Source organism: Pongo abelii, chromosome 6 (assembly GCF_028885655.2).
Source record: "Pongo abelii isolate AG06213 chromosome 6, NHGRI_mPonAbe1-v2.0_pri, whole genome shotgun sequence".
Lineage (NCBI taxonomy): Eukaryota > Metazoa > Chordata > Mammalia > Primates > Hominidae > Pongo > Pongo abelii.
In genome coordinates this window covers 113,371,927-113,394,173 of record NC_071991.2, presented here as the reverse complement: position 1 = coordinate 113,394,173, position 22,247 = coordinate 113,371,927, and the positions used below count along the sequence as shown (strand labels likewise).

The 22,247-nt window shown below is 37.5% G+C and overlaps 1 protein-coding gene across 1 annotated transcript in view; it reads right to left on the bottom strand.

Moving 5' to 3' along the window:
* Positions 1–16,663: 16,663 nt before the first annotated feature.
* The window catches only part of TES (testin LIM domain protein), a 50,264-nt gene continuing 44,680 nt past the window's right edge, over positions 16,664–22,247 (bottom strand). Inside the window, 1 exon segment of the mRNA NM_001131083.1 lies at positions 16,664–18,147. Coding sequence (NP_001124555.1) covers positions 17,959–18,147 — 189 coding nt within the window. The 3' untranslated portion in view covers positions 16,664–17,958.

The window sequence follows — 22,247 nt, the reverse complement described above, 5'->3', positions numbered from 1 at the left end:
TTTAGCATTCTCTATATATACACATATATGTGTATAAATATATGTAGTGTATATATGTACATATACACACAAACACACACACATAGACACCAACCAAGACCGACCAATTATATAAATATATACATTTTATATATAATATTTATATATTTTGTTCTGTTTCATTCGAGAATAAGTTACAAAGTTCATGTTTCTTTCCCCTTAAATATTGCGTTATTTTCCAAGAATAAAAACATTATCCTATGAAATCACAGTAAAATTTTCAAAATCAGAAAAGTTGATATTTTACTATTATCTAATTCATAAGATCTATTCAATTTATTCTAATAGTCTCTTTGATGTCTTTTATAGCCTGTATTTTACAGGTCCACGATGCCATGAAGAATCACAATTGCACTTAGTTTTCAAATCTCTTTATTCTTCCTTGATCTGGGATGGTTCTTTGGCCTTTCTTTGTCTTTTATAACATTGATTTTTTTTTTTTTTTCAGTACAGCCCATTGATTTTATAGAATGATTTTCAAGACTAGTTTCAGCTTATGCATTGTTGTCAGGAATGTAACATAAGTAACGTAGTGTTCTTCTCAGTGCATCACATCAGAAGGCTCACGATGTCTGTCTCATTATGAATTATGTTACCTTTGATCACTTGGTTAAGTAATATATTGACATTTTCCCCTCATTCACTTCTTCACTCGCCATGAACACCTGGATGTTTAGTTATGAAATTCTACCAAATTCAGATATTCTCCTTTATTCCCATGGGCTTTGCCCAGATACTAGTTTCCCAACTATGTCTCACTTACAAACTCTTCTTCCATATTCTTGCCAAAGTTGCGTTTTTAAAATACAAATTTGGCCATGAATTTTCCACATCTTTATTAATTAAGACTTTCTGTTCTATGCGATTCCTGATAGTAGCATTTCCAAACTGTCTTATATGAAACACTAACTTTTCAAAATATCCGTGCAGCTAAAGGGGTATTTGGTGAACTAAGTGTGGGGAATTTCATCTTTATTAACATATCTTGCAGAACCATATACATTAGCACATGGAAGACTGTGAGAAGTTTTACAGCAAAAAAAATTGAACATTTCTCACACTTTCTTGAAAAAGAAAACTTTTGTTTGCTAGTCCCCATAAATAATCCAATAAATAAGTGGTCTATGGAGTTAATATTTTACAAAACACCTTTGGGAAAATGTCACTGTATAGTCATAGTCTTCAGCTAGCCTTATGGTGATACTTACACCCCACCTCCCTTCTTCACCAACCCAAAGTCCATTAGTCTTCCTGCCAATAACCCTCTTATCATGGGTCAGAACTGTTGCTTCTCCCTGATGCTCATGTCTTCTTACTGCATAATGCCTTCTGTCTACAAGACTGTTGTGAAACTATGTTTGGAATGCCCTTTGCTATCCCAACTCCCACGCTTCTCCTCCTGGGTCACTTATTCTCTTATTCAGACCCAGTTCAAAGGTTGCCCTCCTCCCCCAAGTCTTCTCTGCTCTTTTCTTCTCTCCTCCCTTTTTGTGTCCCTCTATTGAGGGCTTATCACATTGCATATGATGGTCCTAGTCTGTTAGAGCTGCTATAACAAAATATCATAAACTGAGTGGCTGATAGACAACAGAAATTTATTTCTCCTAGTTCTAGAATCTGGAAAGTCCAAGATCAAGGCTCTGGCAGATTCACCACCTGGTGAAGGCCCACTTCCTCATAGTCATCTTCTCACTCTAGCCTCACAGGGTGGAAGGGGCAAGGGGTCTCTCTCAGACTTCCTTTATGAGGGCACTAATGCTATCCATGAGGGTTCCCCTATCTTCCACCATGACCTAATCACTTCCCAAAGGCCCACCTTTTAATAACTATCACCTTAGGGGTGAGGATTTTGGCATACAAATTTTGAGGGGACACAAACATTCAGTTTGTGTTTGACAGTTACTTGTTTGCATGTCTGCCTCTGTCCTCACTTGGTGAGCTTCTTATATGCCTTGTAAACATCATGGTATTTGGTAAGCTCTGAGTGTTGACTATTGAATAACTGAGTAAACACAGACTTGACATTTTCTACATACTGATTTAATCTGGTGGATTTGTTAACATTGGCTATACCTGGTGACCATATCAGATTGTTGGTACTGAAGGAATTTTTGTATCAAGCCCAAATTATAAGTAACCAGATAGAAATTTTTATTTTTCATTCCCCTTTTCTCATGCAACTCACCTGTATTTAGAAATGTGTGTTACAAATTATATGAAGGAAATAACTTGATTATTTTATTTGAATATTAGTCAAAAGCAGCAGGTAACAGTCATATTTCCATTTCATTTACTTTATAAGATTCATGAATTAAGAAGATATGATTATTTTATTGCTTAGTAAACAGAGCAAACTTTCTGGCATATATGTATTTTATATTTATGAAGCATAACCAATTCTCTAGATACATTTGGCTTATAGTATAATTCTAAGTTTCTAGCCACAAATTTTCCAGTTTTTCTGTTCATTCAGTATGTCGTCACCAATCTTTTTTTCATTTCAGATATTTGGGTATCTAATGATATTTAAAAAGAAAAAATATAACATTTGGTTAGTAGAGTGTATCTAGTTTCTTTGAAATTATATTTAGACTTTGATAGCTAGTCTTAATTCATTTTTCTAGATAAATGCATGTCACTGCATTTAATAGTAAGAAAACCCATTTTCCTGAACTTACTGTAAACAGGTGAATATATGGTGATAAACAGTGTTCTTGCATCATCTATGACTTTTATAAACACACCTTATCTTGTAATATTATTTACCTTCTTTCAGTTAAAGATGTGATCTGTCAGATGCCTACATTTGTTAAACAGCATTGACAAAAGCCTTAGCCTGTGACACCTGTGCATTCTCAACTTCATTTTCCCACTTTCCTTCACCATGGGACCAGCTACTTCATTGCCATAACAGGAAAGCAGGATCATCTAAAAAAGTGAAGCTGTGGACTCTTTCCTCATCAGAGACCTCAGAGCCTGAATGAGTGCAACTTAGTTCCTGTCCCTTTGGAGAAAATTGTAGGGGAGTAAACTTTTCTGTAGCAGGAGAGACACTGTGATTTTTTCCCTGTTGCCCTCCAGTTTTTCAAGAATGTGTTTGAAATCAGATTTCGAACTAAACTCTAAGTTTAGTTTTATTTCAAATACATTCCATACAGATTGTAGCACAGGATAGGGTATATTAGTCAGCCTCCCTCCACACTGTGACTCATAAGGAAACCCCTTTTACCAGCTGCCAACAAATGAAGAGCTTGGGTTACCAGAGTTTGAGCAAGCACAGATGCAGAATGAGCTGGAGCTGGGCAGGGACAGAGTGTGCATTCCAGGTTGGCAAAAGTGCACAGTTTACAATTGCAAGGCAAGGTTGGTGCTTGAGAACAGTCAAGGAGGCTGATAGATGCTTAGTAAATCAGGCTAAGAATGCATGATTTTCTCCCCCCGCATACTCCTAATGTGTTTTCAAAGTGGAGATACTAATTGTAAATTTTCCAAAGTCCTTTCTTTGTTGTCAATGGATAAGCCATTTAAATATCTCTACAGCTACATAGTTCTGATCCAACCCCCAAATCACAGCTAAACTTGTAATGCTGCAGTATGTGGTGGCTCGAATCAGCATTACCATACAAGGCAGCTTTGAATTCCTCTCAGTAACCTTTTATTACTGTTTTTAAGTTTCCCAAGCACTGCCAAATGTCTTGAACTTTGTGGAATGATTATAAACTTTATAAATATAAACCTTTGGTTCCCCTTTGAAATTCTGCTAAAGAAGACCAAAATTACATTAACAGTGCATATATTTCAAAATCAAAGACCTGTAATACCATTTTGATTATTCACTCTTGGAAAAAATTTTGTTGGGATCATTGGACAATTGATAAAGGGGCATTGCAACAGCTGTGCTGACTTTCAGGAAAAAAAAATGATACAACCCAGGAACAATGTTTGGGCTGAAAAGCGGGCCTGCATGTCTGGTTGTTTGCAGATGCCTTGGATATTTAGAAAGCTGCCCCTTTAAAATCTCCAAAACATTTTGTTAGAAACACTTCATAATGGAAGTATGTTGCCCTTGGCACCTCGGCAGAGCAGTTCTTGCTTTCATTTCAAAATATGAGAGATTTCGTTAGAAACAGAAAGGGTTTTGTCTTTTGCAAGCTGACATGATGCATGGCCCAGAATCAATCCGATGTGGAGCAACTCCTTAAGGAGAGAAGAGCTTTCTCAAAGAACAGGCTACAGCTTGGAAGCTGCAAAGGCACATGGAAGAAATCTCTGTGAAAGGGCAAGCAAGCAAAAGAAAACTATTTTTATGTGGTGCTGACATCGTGACCTGACATAGTTCATATGAAAGGGAAGAAGATATACATTCAGTATTAAGTATGTCATGGTGAACACAAATTCACACTTTAGGCCTTGATTGTCAGGGTATGAATTCCAGGTCTTTCACTTCTTAGCTTGGTGGCTTTCCAAATTACATAATCATAGTAATTCCACTGCCCTCAGTTATTCTATCTGTAAAATGATATAATAAAGTACCTACCTCGAAGGGTTGTTGTGAGGATTAAGTGAGTTTGTATGTATAAAGTAAATATAACATTGACTAGAGCTACTTTTTGAAATAATGCTAAGAAAATTTTAAATAGAACAGAGTAAGAATAAACTTTATCTTTAAAAGTTTTCCAGTAAATTTACTCTCATATGATAATACTTGCCCCAACACACACACACACACACTCGCTTGCTCTCACACATGCACACTGCTCACACACGCTCCCACACACTTGCACACACACTCGATCACACAACTCACTCACTCACACATGCATGCAAGAGATGATAAAGAGGTCATTCTAATGTTTTTTCCTCTCCTATTTGTAAAATCTATAAGTACTTTGGAAAAGGTTCTATAATTATCCTGCAAAGTTCTTCTGGATGGGAATAAGTCATAGAAATTCCATTTCATTTTATAAGTTAAGAATCAAGAACCCATCTCAGCCTTCAGTGAGAATACTGAATCTTCCCTCTGAGGTGCCACCTCTTTAAGGCAGGGGCTTCACTTGCCATGTTTGCTGTTGTATGCCAGCCATTGGAATGGGCAGAAGGGAATGCTTAAAAAACATTGAGTGGTGATGATAATTCATAATAGTGTTTTATAGTTCATTACCTTACAGATTTTGCAAAACAGCATACGGTATTTCCCAGTAGAGGCAAATGCTGAATGCTGTGCTATTTGGCAAAAAAAGGAGCATGACATGGAAAATCAATTCAAAATGAAAGCACCTCATGTTGCTGCGGACCTGTGCTGTCCTCCAGCTCCTCTCTTCCTTGCTCCCATTTTACACCCACCCTCAGAACTTTGTTTGGAACAAGGGAAAAGAGAGAAAATGTGTGTGGGATAAAAAAGAATGTACTATGTGACTTTGTCAAGCAGAGCTGCCAATACTCTCACCTCCTTCCTTAAACAATTCTGTCTTACAAACACTTAAATTATTCAAAGGTATCTTACCTAAATTTTATCAGTTGCAATTAAATGGAAGTAATTTATTTAAAAATTTGACAAAAAAGTAATACATCAGGTAAGTCACTAATTACGAATACTATTGCATACCATCTTTCTTTGGAAAATTGTACATATTCACAAACTTCAGGACTAAGCACTAGATTTTCTCTCTACTATTGCATTTATCACAATGGATTGCCAGTTTGTTTAAATACCTCTCTCATTTATGAGATACGACACTGTAAACTTCTTGAGGCCAAGGTCTACATTGTATATAAGAGTTTGTACCCAGAGTACTCTGGAGTTCATGGGTGACTAATAAATCCCTACTTTCTGCAATTTTCCTTAAATAAATGTCCTTTATTTCATAGAATCTGGAGAACAAACAAGGTCCTGTATTCTAAGTTCTTTCCCACTGAATCTTTAGCAGCACCAAAGGTGTTTCTCCCTTTAGCACCTGGAGTGTTGAGGATTCCATTTGTTCAGCATAGAAATTCAGGAACTGTAAGGCTCTCTGTGAAAATATAGGCCTTCTGTTTGCTCCATGACTGTGATTCTAACCTGTGGAATGTACTGTCCTGAAAATAGTGCTCACCAGAATTTCTGAGTCTAGAATATTATAAATATTCCTGATGTTTATAAACTCTTAGAGTTTATAGAATTAAGTTTCTTAAGGCTGCACAGCTGCATAAACCCCTAAGCAAAGGAAGAAGAAAGGTAGATGAGAAGATGAAAGTTAATATCCAAAAAAATGCATCTGTGTAAATAACAAATTATATCAATTTGTATAAATAACATTTTATAGCATACAGGGCAAATGTATGTGTTTTATAGAAATTCTCTTTTATGTATCTGTTATATCATAACAGAATTATTATATAATAATTCTATTCAGGTGTTAGATATCTTGGCCACATAACAAATGAGCCCAAATTCAGCAGTATAAAACAACCATTTATTCTGCTTATAGAGTCTGTGGCTTAGGAATCTGAATGGGACACAGTGGGTTCAGGTTTTTATTCTGATGTCAGGGGCTTCAGCTGGAAGACTAGAGGCCCAGGATTGGAACTGTTTGAAGATTTGTTCACCCAGGTTTCTGGCATTCAGTGCTGGCATTGGGCTGGGAGCCTCAGTTGGTCTCCATATGTGTCTTTCCACATGGACTCTCTGGGTGGAAAACTTTGGGTTTCTCCACAGTATTATGATTGGGTTTCAAAAGCAAGCATTCCCAGGGTAGATGGTGGGGGAGAAAGAAAGAGACAGAAAGATAGAGAGAGGGTAAGAGTGATCCTGGAGAGCTCCTATCACCTCTGATGACCTTGCCTAGCCAGCCAGACATGCTGCAGTCTGTTAGTCCAGGCAGTAACAAAGTTCCACTCAGTTTCAAGGAGAGGGAAGATAGATTCCAGATGATTGTTGACAAGGTTCTGCAAGAACATGTGACCAGAAATATTGCTATGATCATTTGTGAAAACATAAGCTGCCATATAGGGATTGATAGTCCTGTTTTGTAGGTGAGAAATTGAGGCACAGCTTAAATGGTTATTCACATCCCCACAGCTGGTAAGTTGAGGGTTCACATTTCTATCCAGTTCTTTTGATTTAGCAATATAATTTTGCCACTACACTACAACTGTGGAGAGCCAAACCTTCACACCAACACTCTACTTGTATGAAGAGATGAATGACTTTCGATGAGATGTATTTTCGCCTTTCAATTGGTAAAATATAATTATGAGACTTCTTATGAAACATGGTATTTTAAACTAACATTAATAAGAGAAAATTATAATAAAAAATTCCAAATTTCCCCTGAACTATGAGCCGATAACTTTTAAAACTTTGTATTTTGAAATAATTTGAGGCTATAGAAAAACTGCAAACAATATTACAAAGAATTTGTTTACCCTTTACCCACATTCCTCAACTGTTAGCATTGTACCACATTTGCTTTCTCATTCTCTCTCTACGGTACTTTTCTTAAACATTTATCTTTAGTTTGCAGATATGATACTCCTTTACCCCCAAATGCTTACTTCAATGTGAATTTCTTTAAAACAAAGACATTCTCTTGCATGATCACAGCAGAAAATTAAATATTATATAATACTATTGTCTAATATATGGACCTTATTAGCTACAATTTGAATAGACACTAGAATAGAATAATTTTTTTCAGGAAAAGCAGCAAGTCAATATATTTCCTTTTATCTTCTCACAAAGGAAAAAGCTGATATTCAAAGGAGTAACTACTACCTTGGAGAAGTTCATGATATAATAGATGTAGATTTTAAGATATAATAGATGTAGGTTTTAAAAAATAAACAAAGCTAATTTATCTAGGAACTATTTTTCTCTGTGTGAGTCTGCTTTTGTTAATGGTCCTCTGTCAGTAAGATGGGACTATAAGATGTCTATCATTTATAGGATCCAAGTGAAAGCAGTGTAGCTAATGAAGAATCTCCATCAACTTGTAAGAGTAGCTAATGAAACTGTAGCTAATGAAGCTAATGAATGCAGAATGAAACTGTAGCTAATGAGTCATTGGGCTGCAGTATTTAGGCTGATTCAATGTAATATACATGAAATATATTTATTTTTTCTTTTTATCCATATCTGGATTATGGTAAACATTTAATTCCTGTTTGATAGATTTTATTAATAAAACTATAAATTAATAATATATCAAATAGTTAAAACAGAGAAAGAAGAGAATAGATCAGGAGTAAGTTTGGGAAAGAAAGTAAAATTTAGAGAAAGAAAAGTTCAGGAGAAAAATTCAGAAAGGCAAAATAAAATGAAAAAGATAAGGAAGAAGAGAGGAACGGGTGATATATTGTCATCTATTGCATGGTTTATGCATAGGTGAAGTTAATGGATACAGCAATTAGTGGCTCATAATAGTACAAGAAAATGTGTAAACTGGGACCTGAGATTTCAGAGGAAATCTGAAATTCCCTAGGGGAAAAGGGAAAATAAGGAATTGGCATTGCTGAAACATTTAATACTACAACCTTTTCTGTAGTTTATTGTCAAATAAGCAGATCCTTGATAACCTTTGCAATACAATGAGTACTCAGAATTTTTTAAGTCTCAGAACTTGCAATATCTATTGTGGAAATACAGAAACTGCTGATATAATTTCACCAAAAAAGAGAAAATACACTAAACTTGTCACTGCTACCTGGAGAAAAATAAAGTAACGTGAAAATCATTTCAAAACTGTCTTTGACATATCACATTTGATAAGGAGACTGGAGCCCCAGTAAGCTATTATCAGATGTGAATGGTAACTTTTGTCTATTGACTTCTTCATCTGTATCTCTAGCCAGAGGTTTTTCTTGAGCATCCACTTTCAGGTCCTAAACTGCCTGCTGTACTCCTCCACTTGCCTCAGGCTCCACATACTCCCAAGTGAACTGATCATTTTTCTCTCAGCGTAGCTCTTCCCTGAGTGGATTTCCCATTTCTGTTGAGGTTACCACCATTCTTCCAATTGGCAGGGTTGTCTTTGACTCCTCCCTGTCCTTCAGTCCCACTGTGACCATGCCTCATGGATTCTATTTTTGCAGTGTTCCCTTTTATCCATCCACTTACCTAGGGTAACAGTGAAAGCAACCTCTCATACTTGAGAAGATATTTTGGCATCACAAACAGCTGCTTTGGCATCACTTCCGTTGTCTCCTGTCAGTGACAGGTCTTCATTATTTTCATTTTCTGTTACCTGCTTGTCTCCTCCATGAGCCTTTGAATAACTGACAGCAGAGGTTTTTGCTCTATTCACCCTCAGTTCCCCAGCATCCCAATGTGACTCATGACTTAGTAAAGGGATATTTTCAGGATGAAAGCGTGATCTTCATTATTTATTTATCTGTACTAGTTAGGGAAGGTTAACTCCTATGACCAACAAGCCCAGTATCAGTGGCTTGAACCAATAAATGCATATTTCTTGCCCACGTCATGTTTCCGTGCACAACACTGCAAAGGAGAAAGCCTCCTTTATCTCTTGGCTCCACCATCTTGGCCTGAGTTGTCATGGCAAAGCCTGAAGGAGACTACATTGCTTCTTTCCTTGGTCTCTTGGCCAAAACTCAATCAGAAAGCTCCACACAACTACAGTGGATGCTGGGAAATATAGTTGCACTGGAAATAAGCTTGGAGATCATCTAGTCAGTGTGTGCCATGCTATCCTTCTAACTCTCTACTTACAATTATAATAATAAACTAGCAGAGTGTCTTTCTGCTCACAATGACCCTCTAAGCTCCTTGATTCACTCCCACTTATTTCCACTGTGTTCCCCTCTCAAACTTCATTTGTGAGATTTTTAACTGTTTTGCTTAGGTTGCATGACTCTGCCCCCTGATCATAAACTGGTTTGTCTATGTGTAAAAGAACTGGAGACAATCAGGTTTTTTTTTTTTTTTTTTTTTTTTCTGGGGAATTTGGAATCAGAACCAAGAGGCAGCCCGTCAGTCTCTCAGTGTGACAATATTTGTAATCTACGAACTCAGAAATTTTAGGGCACCCATCTTTACTAACTGATCATGCAGATAAGGAGCAGAGAGACTGTGCCTACAGAGAAAGAAAAAAGAAGCAGATATTCAGGGAGGAACTTGGAGGGAGGGGAAAAAGACTGGTGGCTGCCCAGCCCTGGCTTCTGTTCCATCTGTAGGCTACTTCCTATACTCCTGCCTGTACCCTTATAATGATCAATGTTTTTTGATACTTAGAAAAGATAAATAATCCTAACCAAGAAGACCCCCCGCCAAATTCCACAAAGAATTTGAAGCAGGCTGAAATGAGAATTCATACAACAACGTTGTCTGGAAAAAAGATTTAAATCATAATTGCTACGTTAGTGAAGGGTCAGATTTTGCTCAAAGCTTCCTGGAAGTCAAAATGAAGAAAAAAAGATAGTTATTGACATTACTCTCAATTTCAGAAAGGAGGAAATATACACCTTTCTTTGGGGAGTGAAGCTCTGTTAGTATTAAGATCTAATAGTAATTTCTTAGGCAGATTCATATGCGAAAGATCATAGCCTTCCCTCAATCCTTCCAGATTGTTGAAGAGAGATCCAATTTTCACATGTCAAGGTGAAGAGCAATGCTAAGAATCTGAGAAGAAAATTTGAATCTCCATTCTAGGTATTATTGCAGGCTCTTATAAAATATTTTTAATAGCCTTGGCCTTCTGTTATTAATATATCCTCTGTTCTAGAGCCTTCCCCTCCCCATGCCCATTTGGCCAGCATTTCATTTTCTGTTAGAATTCTTTACTTCAGGCCTATTCTCTCTCGAATGTAAAACACCACGAGAGCAGGGATCTTGTTTATCTTGTTCACGTCATTGGTCCCAGTGCCTGCAACCATTCCTGACACATAGCAGATAATAAATATTGTTTGATTAAGCAAATGAATGAATGAATGAAGCAATGGAGAGAAGAGATTGCAGAGTGTGAGAGAAAAGAAATTGGGCAGGATTTAGGTTTCGGGGACTTGTGGAGAGAGCAGCTGGAGGCACGAGAAAGGCAGGTAGCAGAGAAGAGGGAATTTTGATAAGTGTTGCTGAGGATTATATAATTGGATCCTTGTACTGTCATTTTTTAAAACACCAGTGATTTTTTAATTAAAAAAATACTTATGGTTACTGAGCTATGTTTCTTCTTTTTCTCTGTCCTTTAGAAACTTGGCCAAATGAGTTTCATCTCAATTAGTAAAACTCTTACCTGATTTATTATGGCTTATTCAGATGTCACTTAATTCATTTTGTTATTCACCATTTTGGGGGCACATATCATGTGTTAAGTGCTATATTTGGTTCTAAGGAAATAAACATGAAAAAATTATATTTCTGCACTTAAGTAGGGCAATAATATCAGTGAACTAGTAGTATAGGTCAAGATGTATGTGAGCAAAGATGGGCTTCAAGCTTGAGGGGGTGTGGAAGGGTCATGGATCAGCTTCTTAGAGGTAACTATCTTTGCAAAGTCATGGAGATATGCAGGAAGCGACTAACTTCAAAAAACTGCAAGCATTCAGTTATGGCTAGATGATCATGTGTATATATGAAAAGGGTGGGAAAAGAGGCTGAATCATTGTTAGAGTTTTCAGTAAGGGAATACTAATATGTTCTCTGTATTGCACTCTGGCAGAAGAAAAGAGAATGGATCTGATAGTATAAAATATATATTTGACCTTTCTTCCATTTCCTGGCATTAACTCCTAAAATCATAGACTGTCCGAAGTAATAGATGTCATCTATTTGTAATAATGTGTTTTTGTATGTGAATGAGTTGACTGATGGCTGGCAGCCCCTAGGTAGCTTCAGAATAGGGGTTGGTCAACAGAAAGACCAAGGCAGGATAAGAGGTGGGGTTAGGACTTCCAGCTCCCCCCACCCACCTTCCAGGGAGAGAAGAGTGGCTGAAGGCTAAGATGATCAAAAATGACCAATAATTTCATGAGTCATGCTTATCTAATGAAGCCTCCATAAAAACCCCAAATGACAGGATTCTTGGAGCTTCCAAATAGCTGAACACGTTCTGGTTCCTGGAGGGTGGTACCTCAGAGAGGGAATGGCAGCATGGCGCCCCTTCTCACATGCCTTGCCTTATGTGTCTTTCCATCTGTATCCTTTGTAAAGTTCTTTATAATAAACTGGGAAATATAAGTAAATTGTGTCCCTGAGTTCTGTTGTGAGTGGCTCTAGCAAGTTAATAGAACCTGAATAAGGGGTTGTGGGAAGCCTGATTTCTAGCCAGTTGACCAGAAGCACAGGTAAAGCAACCTGGGGCTTGAGATTGGTATTGGAAGTGGGGAACAATCTTGTGAAAGTGAGCACTCAACCTGTGGGATCTAACACAGCCTCCAGGTAGATAGCATCAGAAGTAAACTGGAGGGCACCTGGCTTGTGTCTGCTGCAGAATTTTCCGATTGCTTGGTGTGTGGGGAAACACCCCCTTATGTCTGGTGTTAGAAATGTGTTGGTGAAGGCTGGGCTGGGCGCAGTGGCTCACACCTGTAATCCCTGCACTTTGGGAGGCCGAGGCGGGTGGATCACCTGAAGTCAGGAGTTCGAGACCAGCCTGGCCAACATGGCGAAACCCGTCTCTACTAAAATTCAAAAAATTAGCTGAGCATGGTGGTGGGGACCTGTAATCCCAGCTACTCGGGAGGCTGAGGCAGGAGAATGGCTTGAACCTGGGAGGCAGAGGTTGCAGTGAGCTGAGATTGCGCCACTGCATTCCAACCTGGGCAACAAGAGTGAAACTCTGTCTCAAAAAAAACAAAAAAAAAAAACAAAAAACAAAAAAAACAGAAAGAAAAGAAATGTGTTGGTGAGAGTGAAGTAGGAGAAAATGAGTTTAATTTTTTCCTCAATATTCTCAAGATTAGAACAATGTTTCTTAAAGTGTAAGCATCACCTGGGAATTTGTTCAGAATGCAAATTATCAGGCCCTGTATAAGATCTATTGAATCAGACACTCTGGGGAGTGGAGTCCAGTAGTCTGCATTTAACAAGCCCTGCAGGTGAATTGGATGCATGTTAAAGTCTGAGAGCCACTGAATTAGAACAAGGGAACTGATAGGAACTTACAATATACCTGGTGAGAAATGCTAAGTTTATCAGCCAAAGTATTGGCTACAGTAATGGAGAAGCAGGCATAGACAGATTCAAATAAGTGTTTCAGTGGCCAGATAAGTCAGTGTGATAGGAACATCAAGGAATAAGTAATCATCACTTCTGAGAGAGAGGTGGGGGCGGTGCTTGATAGACATATAACAGTGACCTGTGGCTTTGAGAATGGATCAGACAGAATGAGATGCTGGGAGGAGCAAGCCAAGCACAGTCCAGTAACCAGAACCACAAGGATGTCAGTGTCTCCTGCCCTGACTCCACATCATTGCTGGCCATGACAAGTGAAATTTTACCTAAGAAAGGTATTCCCCAAATGATGTTCCTGACTCATCTCACAAGTCAACAGAAACCCTAAACTTTAGATTTATACTTATTTACAAACATACCATTTAGTTATCTAAACAATGCTGAATCTAAACAATCATACATTAGCAAAATAATTTTGTTCTGGGCAGCATGTGCCCGGACCTCATGGTATGAATTGTGCTTGGATAAGTCAACCATAGCAACTCTGTTTCCCTTTGCCTTTGATGAGGATGAGCAGGTGACATATTCGTAGCCAATGAAGTGGAAAGGCAGGTGAATCAGCTGGGGGCCCCTGGGAAAGATCTTCTTCCTTGTCTAGAGGTAAAATATGCTTTTGCCACTTCTCTTCTTTATTATTTTGGATGATGTCATATGAGGGACTGTTGCTTGAATGAAGGGACAAATGAGAATAGAAGGCAACAACACATAGAGGGTGGAAGAATAGAGAGATTAAAATAAACTTTTCTGAGCCAAATTTGGGTTAGCCTCCACCTTGTCTTAAAACCACTCTTTGTTTTTTAGTTACTTACAGCCAAAAGCATCCCTGATAACCCACTTTTCCCTAGGAAACTACCAGAACTAGCCTTAGCCTGCCTCTCGACCCTATTTATTACCCCTGGCCTCTAGATTTTTCAGCCTTACTGGAAACCTGATACCCATTCTGCTTTGTACTTCGAATCTGGCCCCATCTCCTCCTATACGCTTATCTCTGTACCCACTGACATCCAACTTCTGTGAACTGCAGACTCCTTTGTACTCTCAAACTCCTCATCATCTTCTCCAATTGACACCTAGTTATCCCCAAAGTCTGTTTCTTCTGTAGTATTTCAAGTAGAGTCTGGCACAATCCCTGTGGGGTAGGTGTCTTCTTCACTGTCTACTATTTTTCCCATTAAAGGCTGTTTGTTTCCTAACAATCACAGCTCTTTGAGGTGTAGCACATGGCCTTAGACTTTACCACCCATCTCCACCCTGAGTTTCCATCTTCTATCAGATGCCACAATACTTCTCCACATACTTTGATAACTTTAGCTCTGGCTTACTCTTCTCTCCACCATTTTCCCTGTGGTTATTCTTGATGACTTCAATACATTATGTCCATTCAACACTTGGGCCTGATATTTCCTACTCTTCAAATCCAACAATGTTGTCCTCCATCCTACTGTAATGGGAGAGGAGGAGAATCAATGGGATGTGGCCAGAAAGTGTCTGTCTAGATTCCTAAATCCAGCTCTCCCTGGAACTATATACCATGATGCCTTCACAGTCCATCAATATTTATGGAGAAATCAACTCTAATATTAGTCTCTGCATTCACTAATGTCTGACTCTAGTAAAGATAACTGGGTACAAGTTGGTTTTGTTACTGGCTGAGGGGCAAGATACCCTGGTGAGGAGTATCACTGAAAAAAAATTGATAGCAGCCTTCGTAAATGTCATCATAAGATGCCATTCAAAACAAGTATAAAAAGTTAATGGCGTCTTATTTTGAGTGCTTCAAGTTGTATTATCAGATCAAATAGAAACTACAATGACATGTTCTCTGTGAAAGAACAAAATAATTAGCCAAAGCTATTTAAGCATCAACTAAATATATGAAAAAAGATCCTATTAATCTATTAATCAAGCCAGAATGTGTTTTGTGTGGTCAAAGCACATACACATATCCCAGCACAGTGGCTCCTTTGCATACATGTGGGCATTCAGTACAGTCATCAAAGTTGTCGGTGAGCATTTAAATCAGCAGAGGTCAAGGAGGGGCAGATGAGTAAGAAATTGTGGCAAAGTGCCTTTTAATAGAGACATTGACGGAATCCCAAGCTTTCCAAAGAATTAAGTGAATACCCAGAAGACAAGTTCAGATATGCCAAGGCATCTCAAGACAAAGGCTGAATACTGATCTTGGGTGTTGGTGTCTCTTTGGTAACTATGGTGAAGTTGTATAAGCTTAAACGCTATGTGTTGGAAATTCCTTGAGAATGAATCAGTGATGAATCCCTTGCCTTTGGTGAAATTGGGCTGAAATACTTCAAAGTCAAATTTGGAAATCTATGCTTGAAGACTTCAGTAATAGAAGTTTCAGTTAGTCGATGAAAAGAAAGAACAATCCCTAACCCCTCATTTGCCGCCGCCCACTCAAAAAAAAAAAAGGAAGGAGGAAAGGGAGATATGTAGGTACCATGCAACAAATATGAAGGCCAGTACGTCTCAAGAGCAATCCAGATTTCCTAAGGGAATTGGCCCTATTAGTAGCAGATGGGTTCTGTTTCAGTTTATTCTCACTTAGCCATGTCTGGGAAAAGTTAAGTTGTACAACTTTGTGAACAATATGCTGTGGAAAATATATTTGTTGCCATTTAAGATAAAGATATGAGCAAGCATAAAGCGATCTTTGTAGACAGTAATGATACTTGTGATATTAGCTTCTAAAATTATATGCGGAATTAGATTACTTTAGATAAAGTGACACATATCCAAGCTCCAAAAGTTACTTTTGCATGGTTGAAGAAGGCATAGTGCAGAAGGAGTAAATTTGTATGCTTGGTGTGCACATGTGCATGTGTGTGTGGTGGAGGGGAGTGGAGAGGTGGAATGTAAAGAGAAGTACTATTGGCCAAACAAGAGCTGGAAAAAAAAAAAGAAGTCAAGTTATTCTGGGTATGTATCAGAGAAAACTGCTACTCCTACTATGACAGAAATAATTGTAGACTGAGGGAGAAAGTATTATGGCCTGCTAACATTAGGAAGAATGAATCTACCACTATTCCCCATTTTCTTCCTGTCTCAAGATAAGTTTCCATGAAAAAATTCTTCTTTTAATATTTTTTACATATAAACAAACCAGAGTTGAAACCCAAGTATAAAAGGCTTGTTAGATCCAACTGAATAGAAAATAAGCTCTCCCAGATTTTAATTAAAATTACTTTCCCTTTCTTTGAAAAAGAAAAAAACTCTTGCATGACCAAACTTAAAAGTCCTGATTTGAAAGTTTCATAAACCTTATCTTTTCTCCATAATGAAACGTCTAGATTCTGTGCTGTCCTGTCAAGAGGCCGACTTTATTTTCTTTTGGGTAATTTTTATCCTTGGAGACATCGCCCCCTGCTGTAACACATGCTTAATTGCAGAAACATTTTTCACTCAAAAAAGGATATGAATAAAAAGATACAATGATTATTAAAGTGAAAGAAACTTTATTTTGAGTAATATACATATCATTCATTCCATTTAATTTTCATAGTGCATAGCTATGTGTAGAAGTACACAGGGAAAAATAAACATTAGAAATACCTAGCCATGAAAATATACAAGTGAAGACATTTGCTATATCCATGGATAGGCTTGGAAGTATTATAAAACAGGATCCATTAGAAAAGAATAAAAACCATGCAAAAAAAAAATCTTATCTAAATCATGACAGGCAAGTGCAATCAATATAAATCATAGTCTTTGGGTACAAAAACTATACATGTTCTTTGGATTAAAAGCAAATGGGCGGCTTGGCTTTTACGTCCAAGCCAAAAATCATCTATACAAGTAAAAAGTGTGTAGGTCAGGCATGGTGGCTCCCACGCCTGTAATCCCAGCACTTTGGGAGGCCAAGGCAGGCGGATCATCTGAGGTCAGGAGTTTGAGACCAGCCTGGCTAACATGGTGAAAACCTGTCTCTACTAAAAATGCAAAAATTAGCTGGGCGTGGTGGCATGGACCTGTAATCCCAGCTATTTGGGAGGCTGAGGCAGAATTGCTCAAAATAAAATAAAAAAAAAGAACTAAAAAGTGTGGATACTGTTATGCCACATGTGATAAAATATTCAAGGCCACAGATGGAAGTCACCAACTTACAAAGAGAATACTGAAGGTAGGGTACATTAAAAAAAATAGAGAAATGCAATAAAGAAAATGCCACCTCTGCCTAAATCAGGAAAGAGTAAATGCATAGGCATTAAAACAGCAGCTCTGCATACTACACTGCATTTCTCTTTGTCAAAAAGAATTCACTGTGTATCATTACAAAGGTCAGTGAATAAGACAAGGCAATAAATGTAGCGCCTTGGTATTAGGGCAAATTTAGTTTCCTTTTCATTTTACACATCAGGGGGGAAAAAAGGAGTGTAGAACTAGAAATGCTCATCTTTCCATTCAGTACACTAACTTTTAAGTGTTTGGCACAAATGGAATAGAGACATGAAGTTTAATGAGATCCAAGCTTCCAACTGAATGATTTCACATTTGAAAAGCTATGGAAAGATACAATTATTTACTGTTTTACAAATCAAACGCTTAAACCAAGTTTAAAAGTTGAGACAGAAAAAAAATTGATGAAGAAAAAATGGCCAAAAAAATTAAACAAAATCTCTTGGTTTCCTTTACAGTTTCTTTTTTTGCGTTTTATTTTTTTCAAATTGCATTTTACAGTAGAAATGCAGACCACTTTGGATAGCTATGGCTTGATACTTCTGGGTGCCCTCCTCCTAAGACATCCTCTTCTTACATTCCACTGAACAGAAAACCATCCCTTCTACTGGCATGAACTTCTGCCCAATGAGGCATTTGCTGCAGCAGGAGCACAGAAAGCACTCTGTGGATGCATGCCAGCTGAAATTGTTATAGGTCACCCGCTGCACTTCTGGGTCGATGGCATTGTGACATCCTTGACACACCTATTAAGAAATAATACAAGAGAAGAGGGTGAGAGATCAAGCTGTCATGGTAACATTTTCATCTTAGGACAAACTGAACATGTTTCTTTAGCTGATAAATTAAAACTCATAATGACAACCTCAGAAATACACAATGGAGGGTGGCCTTCTAGCTAACCTTTTCGGCCAACTGTTAATGGAGGTCAATATTCTGAGCAGCCTGAGAAATCACTAGTGAAGACCAAACAGGTGATTTGATGCATGTAAGATAACTTCATGGCATTCAACGCAGAAAGTCTTGATGGGAAGTTCCAAAGCAGTGTGCTTAGTTCTGATGTATTTTATTAGATTGCACATTTGTAATTACACAGAAGTTTATGAGATGATTTTTCCTTGTTCATTAAAGCTTTGAAGTGGTAATTTTACCTGTCTTACCTATGACACATGAGATTATTAACACCACTAATTTCTAGACAGTAGTAAATTAAAATCATGTTCAAAGTAATTAAGGACTCAATTAAAAATACTGACAGTGTTTGAGAATAATGAATTTGCACTAAAAATATAACTTGTAGTTAATTGGCTTCTGTCATGAGATCAGTCATAATTTATATGTAATCTAATATTGTAGAACATTAATACTTACAATCCCTGTACCATTCAGTATGTGTTATGAATATATACATGACATACAAACATGTATATACATACACAAACATACATACATTTACACCACATTCTTATTCAAACATGCACATGAGGAAAATGAATAAATAACCTATGTTATAGCAGAAAACAGAAAACCAGTTCGGACCTCTGAAACACTGGATAGTCCATGCCTTACAGTTTATACGTGTTCTGAATGAATACGGCTGTCTTAAAGTTTTTCTTTTAAATATCTGATAACAAGTGAAGAAGCCAGCAAGACTGTCTGGTATCACAGTGACTAATCTTAAGCACCCTTGGTCTCGTAATGTGATTGTCAGGAATTACTGAGGGATAAGGGGTGGGAACAGGTGAGTGGAGGTCGTTCAGCTTGAGCCTCCTTACTCGAAAAGACTTCAAAATGTGGCTGCTACTCACTGGGTAATTGGTTTAGGCAGTGAAGTGAGGCCTGGTTATATATGTCCATTTCAGACCTGCATATTTTTGTTACATTGCTTCTGATTACAGAGATTATAGCTTTGTAATCTATAAATTAGGTCAACCCAGTCTTCCCTGAGATACAATGAAAATTCTTTCTTTGTGTGATCAACACACTATTCCTGAATACAATAAAAATGAGTGTTTCAATTACAAGCACATTTCTAATGTGTAGCTGCACCATGCAAGCAACTGCTTTTTGTATATATTTTTATAGCTTTATTATTCATTTAGAACGTTGTCTTATTGTTTTCTGCATTTCATATTAATCTTTCCATTTTAAAATTTATGATCAACACATAATAATTGTACATATTTATGGGTACATATTTATGGGTGTACTATGTGATGTTTCAATACATGTATACATAGTGTAGTGATCAAATCAGGGTAATTAGGATATCCCTCTCCTTAAACATTTATGATTTCCTTGTGATAAGAACATTCAGTCTTTCAATATTTCTTGTTTAAGTATTTTGAATGTGTTCTTGTAAAATACACTGTTTGTTTTATTCCCTTGCTTTTAGACCATGATCTATCTTCTTTTTCTCAGACCTGTGATTTTTTAAAATTACCCAAAACACACATTTTCAGTTGCAATTTACAAAAAAGAGATATCTCATGTTCAATTACACATGAAATTAAGAAAATTAAGCAAAAAGGTAATTAGTACACATAAATGGTATAGAGAATTAAGGTTTGTGGTTTCCTAAAATTTCATTTTACTAATAATTTGATTACCATTCATTCAAAATCTGACATGTAATCACAGGTCGAATCTACCGTTCTCTAATTCCTCAAAAACTAAAATTGGCCCAGGCTGCGCCAAGGGCCTGGGGACTGCAGAACCCTTCAGGGAGATGATGTGCTCTACCACTTCCTGCCTGCCATTTGATCTTCCCATGTTCCTAAACCTTTAATATTTCAAAGAATTCTTATTTCCTTCAATCCCTCTTTTTATTTGTACACAGGATGTAAATGAGCTAATGACACATGTTGTAATGAGCTCTCTGCAGGAGTGTCCCGTGAATCTGACGGATGTGAATTCTGGGGGTAACTATGGAGTTCTAGTGACTACACAGAGACAAAGTAGGTGCATCTCCCATGTTTTTTCCTTCCAGGTACTTTTTTTTTTCTCAGAAATGTTGTTTGGAGTTGAGCACTTGATTTCAGGTCTAAAAATAATTTGTATTTTCTCTCTCTCTTTAAGATTAAAAGATCTAAGCAGATCAATGCCCTGAACTAGATACCTTCCCCAAATTTTATATAATGTAGCATGCTGTGTGGGTAGCTCTCTTTGCTATAGCTGGAATCTGTTCTGGCAATGGATATGTATGCTCATTTTAATATTAGGCAAAGGCCAATGGTATATCCCACTGAGAAAGTAAACATAAAAGAAATGATGTTATATATATATATATATACACATACATATACATACATATATATACTTTTTTTTTTTTTTTGAGACGGAGTCTCACACTATCAATCACCTGGGCTTGCGGTGCAGTGGCAGGATCTCGGCTCATTGCAACCTCCACCTCCCAGGTTCAAGCAATTCTCCTGCCTCAGCCTCCCAAGTAGCTGGAATTACAGGCACCTGCCACCACGCCCAGCTAATTTTTTTGTATTTTTAATAGAGACGGAGTTTCACCATGTTGGCCAGGCTGGTCTCGAACTCCTGACCTCATGATTTGCCCACCTTGGCCTCCCAAAGTGCTGGGATTACAGGCGTGAGCCACCATGCCTGGCCAAAATGATGCTATACTATAAAACTAAATAATTTGAAAACTCTTTTATTTAAAAAAATCATATCTGTGGTTATACCCTGCCATTGATTAGAAACAGTGTAATACAGAGAAGCTTGTAACAGCTAAAAAAAGAAAAAAAAGCAGTTTCATCTGTTTCAATAAATTTTTATTGAGCACCTATGTTGTCCTAGTATTGGGAACAGAATAGAAAAGGCAGATAAAAAAATCCCTGCCCTGATGGAGTTACATTCTAGTCCTTGAGACTAAAGGTCAGACAGCAGCAAAAAAAGGTATACATTATAATACCTTTAGTCTGTAGAAAAACTGTTGCAACAATATTCATTGAAGCAGTTTTTAGCTAAATAATGTATCAGGTTACATGGTGATTTAACGTCTTGTTCCCCAGGTAAAGGAATGACCATGGTAACCCCAAAGCGAGAAATATTAAGAACACAAGTCAGTCACTCAAACATTTTCTAAGTAAGTGCTGACACTGAAGATATAGAAATAGTAAGGCAAGCTCTACCCTCCAGCTGCTTACAGTCTAGTGAAGGAGACAGATGAATGATATTCACACACACCCCCCCGCCACACACACACCACTAGGAACACGGAGAGCCTGGAGGCAATGGTGGAGTTTGGGCATAGGGAATCAGGAAAGGTGTTCCGAAAAAAAAGTTAAACCTAAACTGAATCTAAAGGAATAAATGTGTAGGTACAGTCAGGTAAAACAGGGAAAAGTAGGGTGTATTAGAAAAACTATTAGGAATAAGCAACAGACAAAGAACAGTGTGTAAACTAGAAAATGATGGTGAACATGTGGAAATGTATGATTTGGGTTGGATAACTAGTAGAAGGGACAGGAGAGGCAAGAAGGGGCCAGATCTATTAAAAGTTTAATAATTTGCATTTTAGGAAGATAATTTTCCATCATTATGGTGGGTAGCTTTTGAGCAAGATGAATGAAAGTGGAGGAACGAAATTTGAGGCTACTGCAGTAGTCAAAATGACAAAAAAAAAAAGGTCTAAAGTAGAGTGGTTGTAATTATGAGAATGTGAAATATATTGGTGAGGCACAGATGATAGAGAATGAATAACTGTATCTGGGGCAATGGCTAAAAGCTGAAAATTGGCATTGACATCAAAACTTGTTACCTTATCTTCACAGTACCACACTCTTGTAACTATAACTATATAAACCATATGTAATTTCATTCCTTAGGCAGG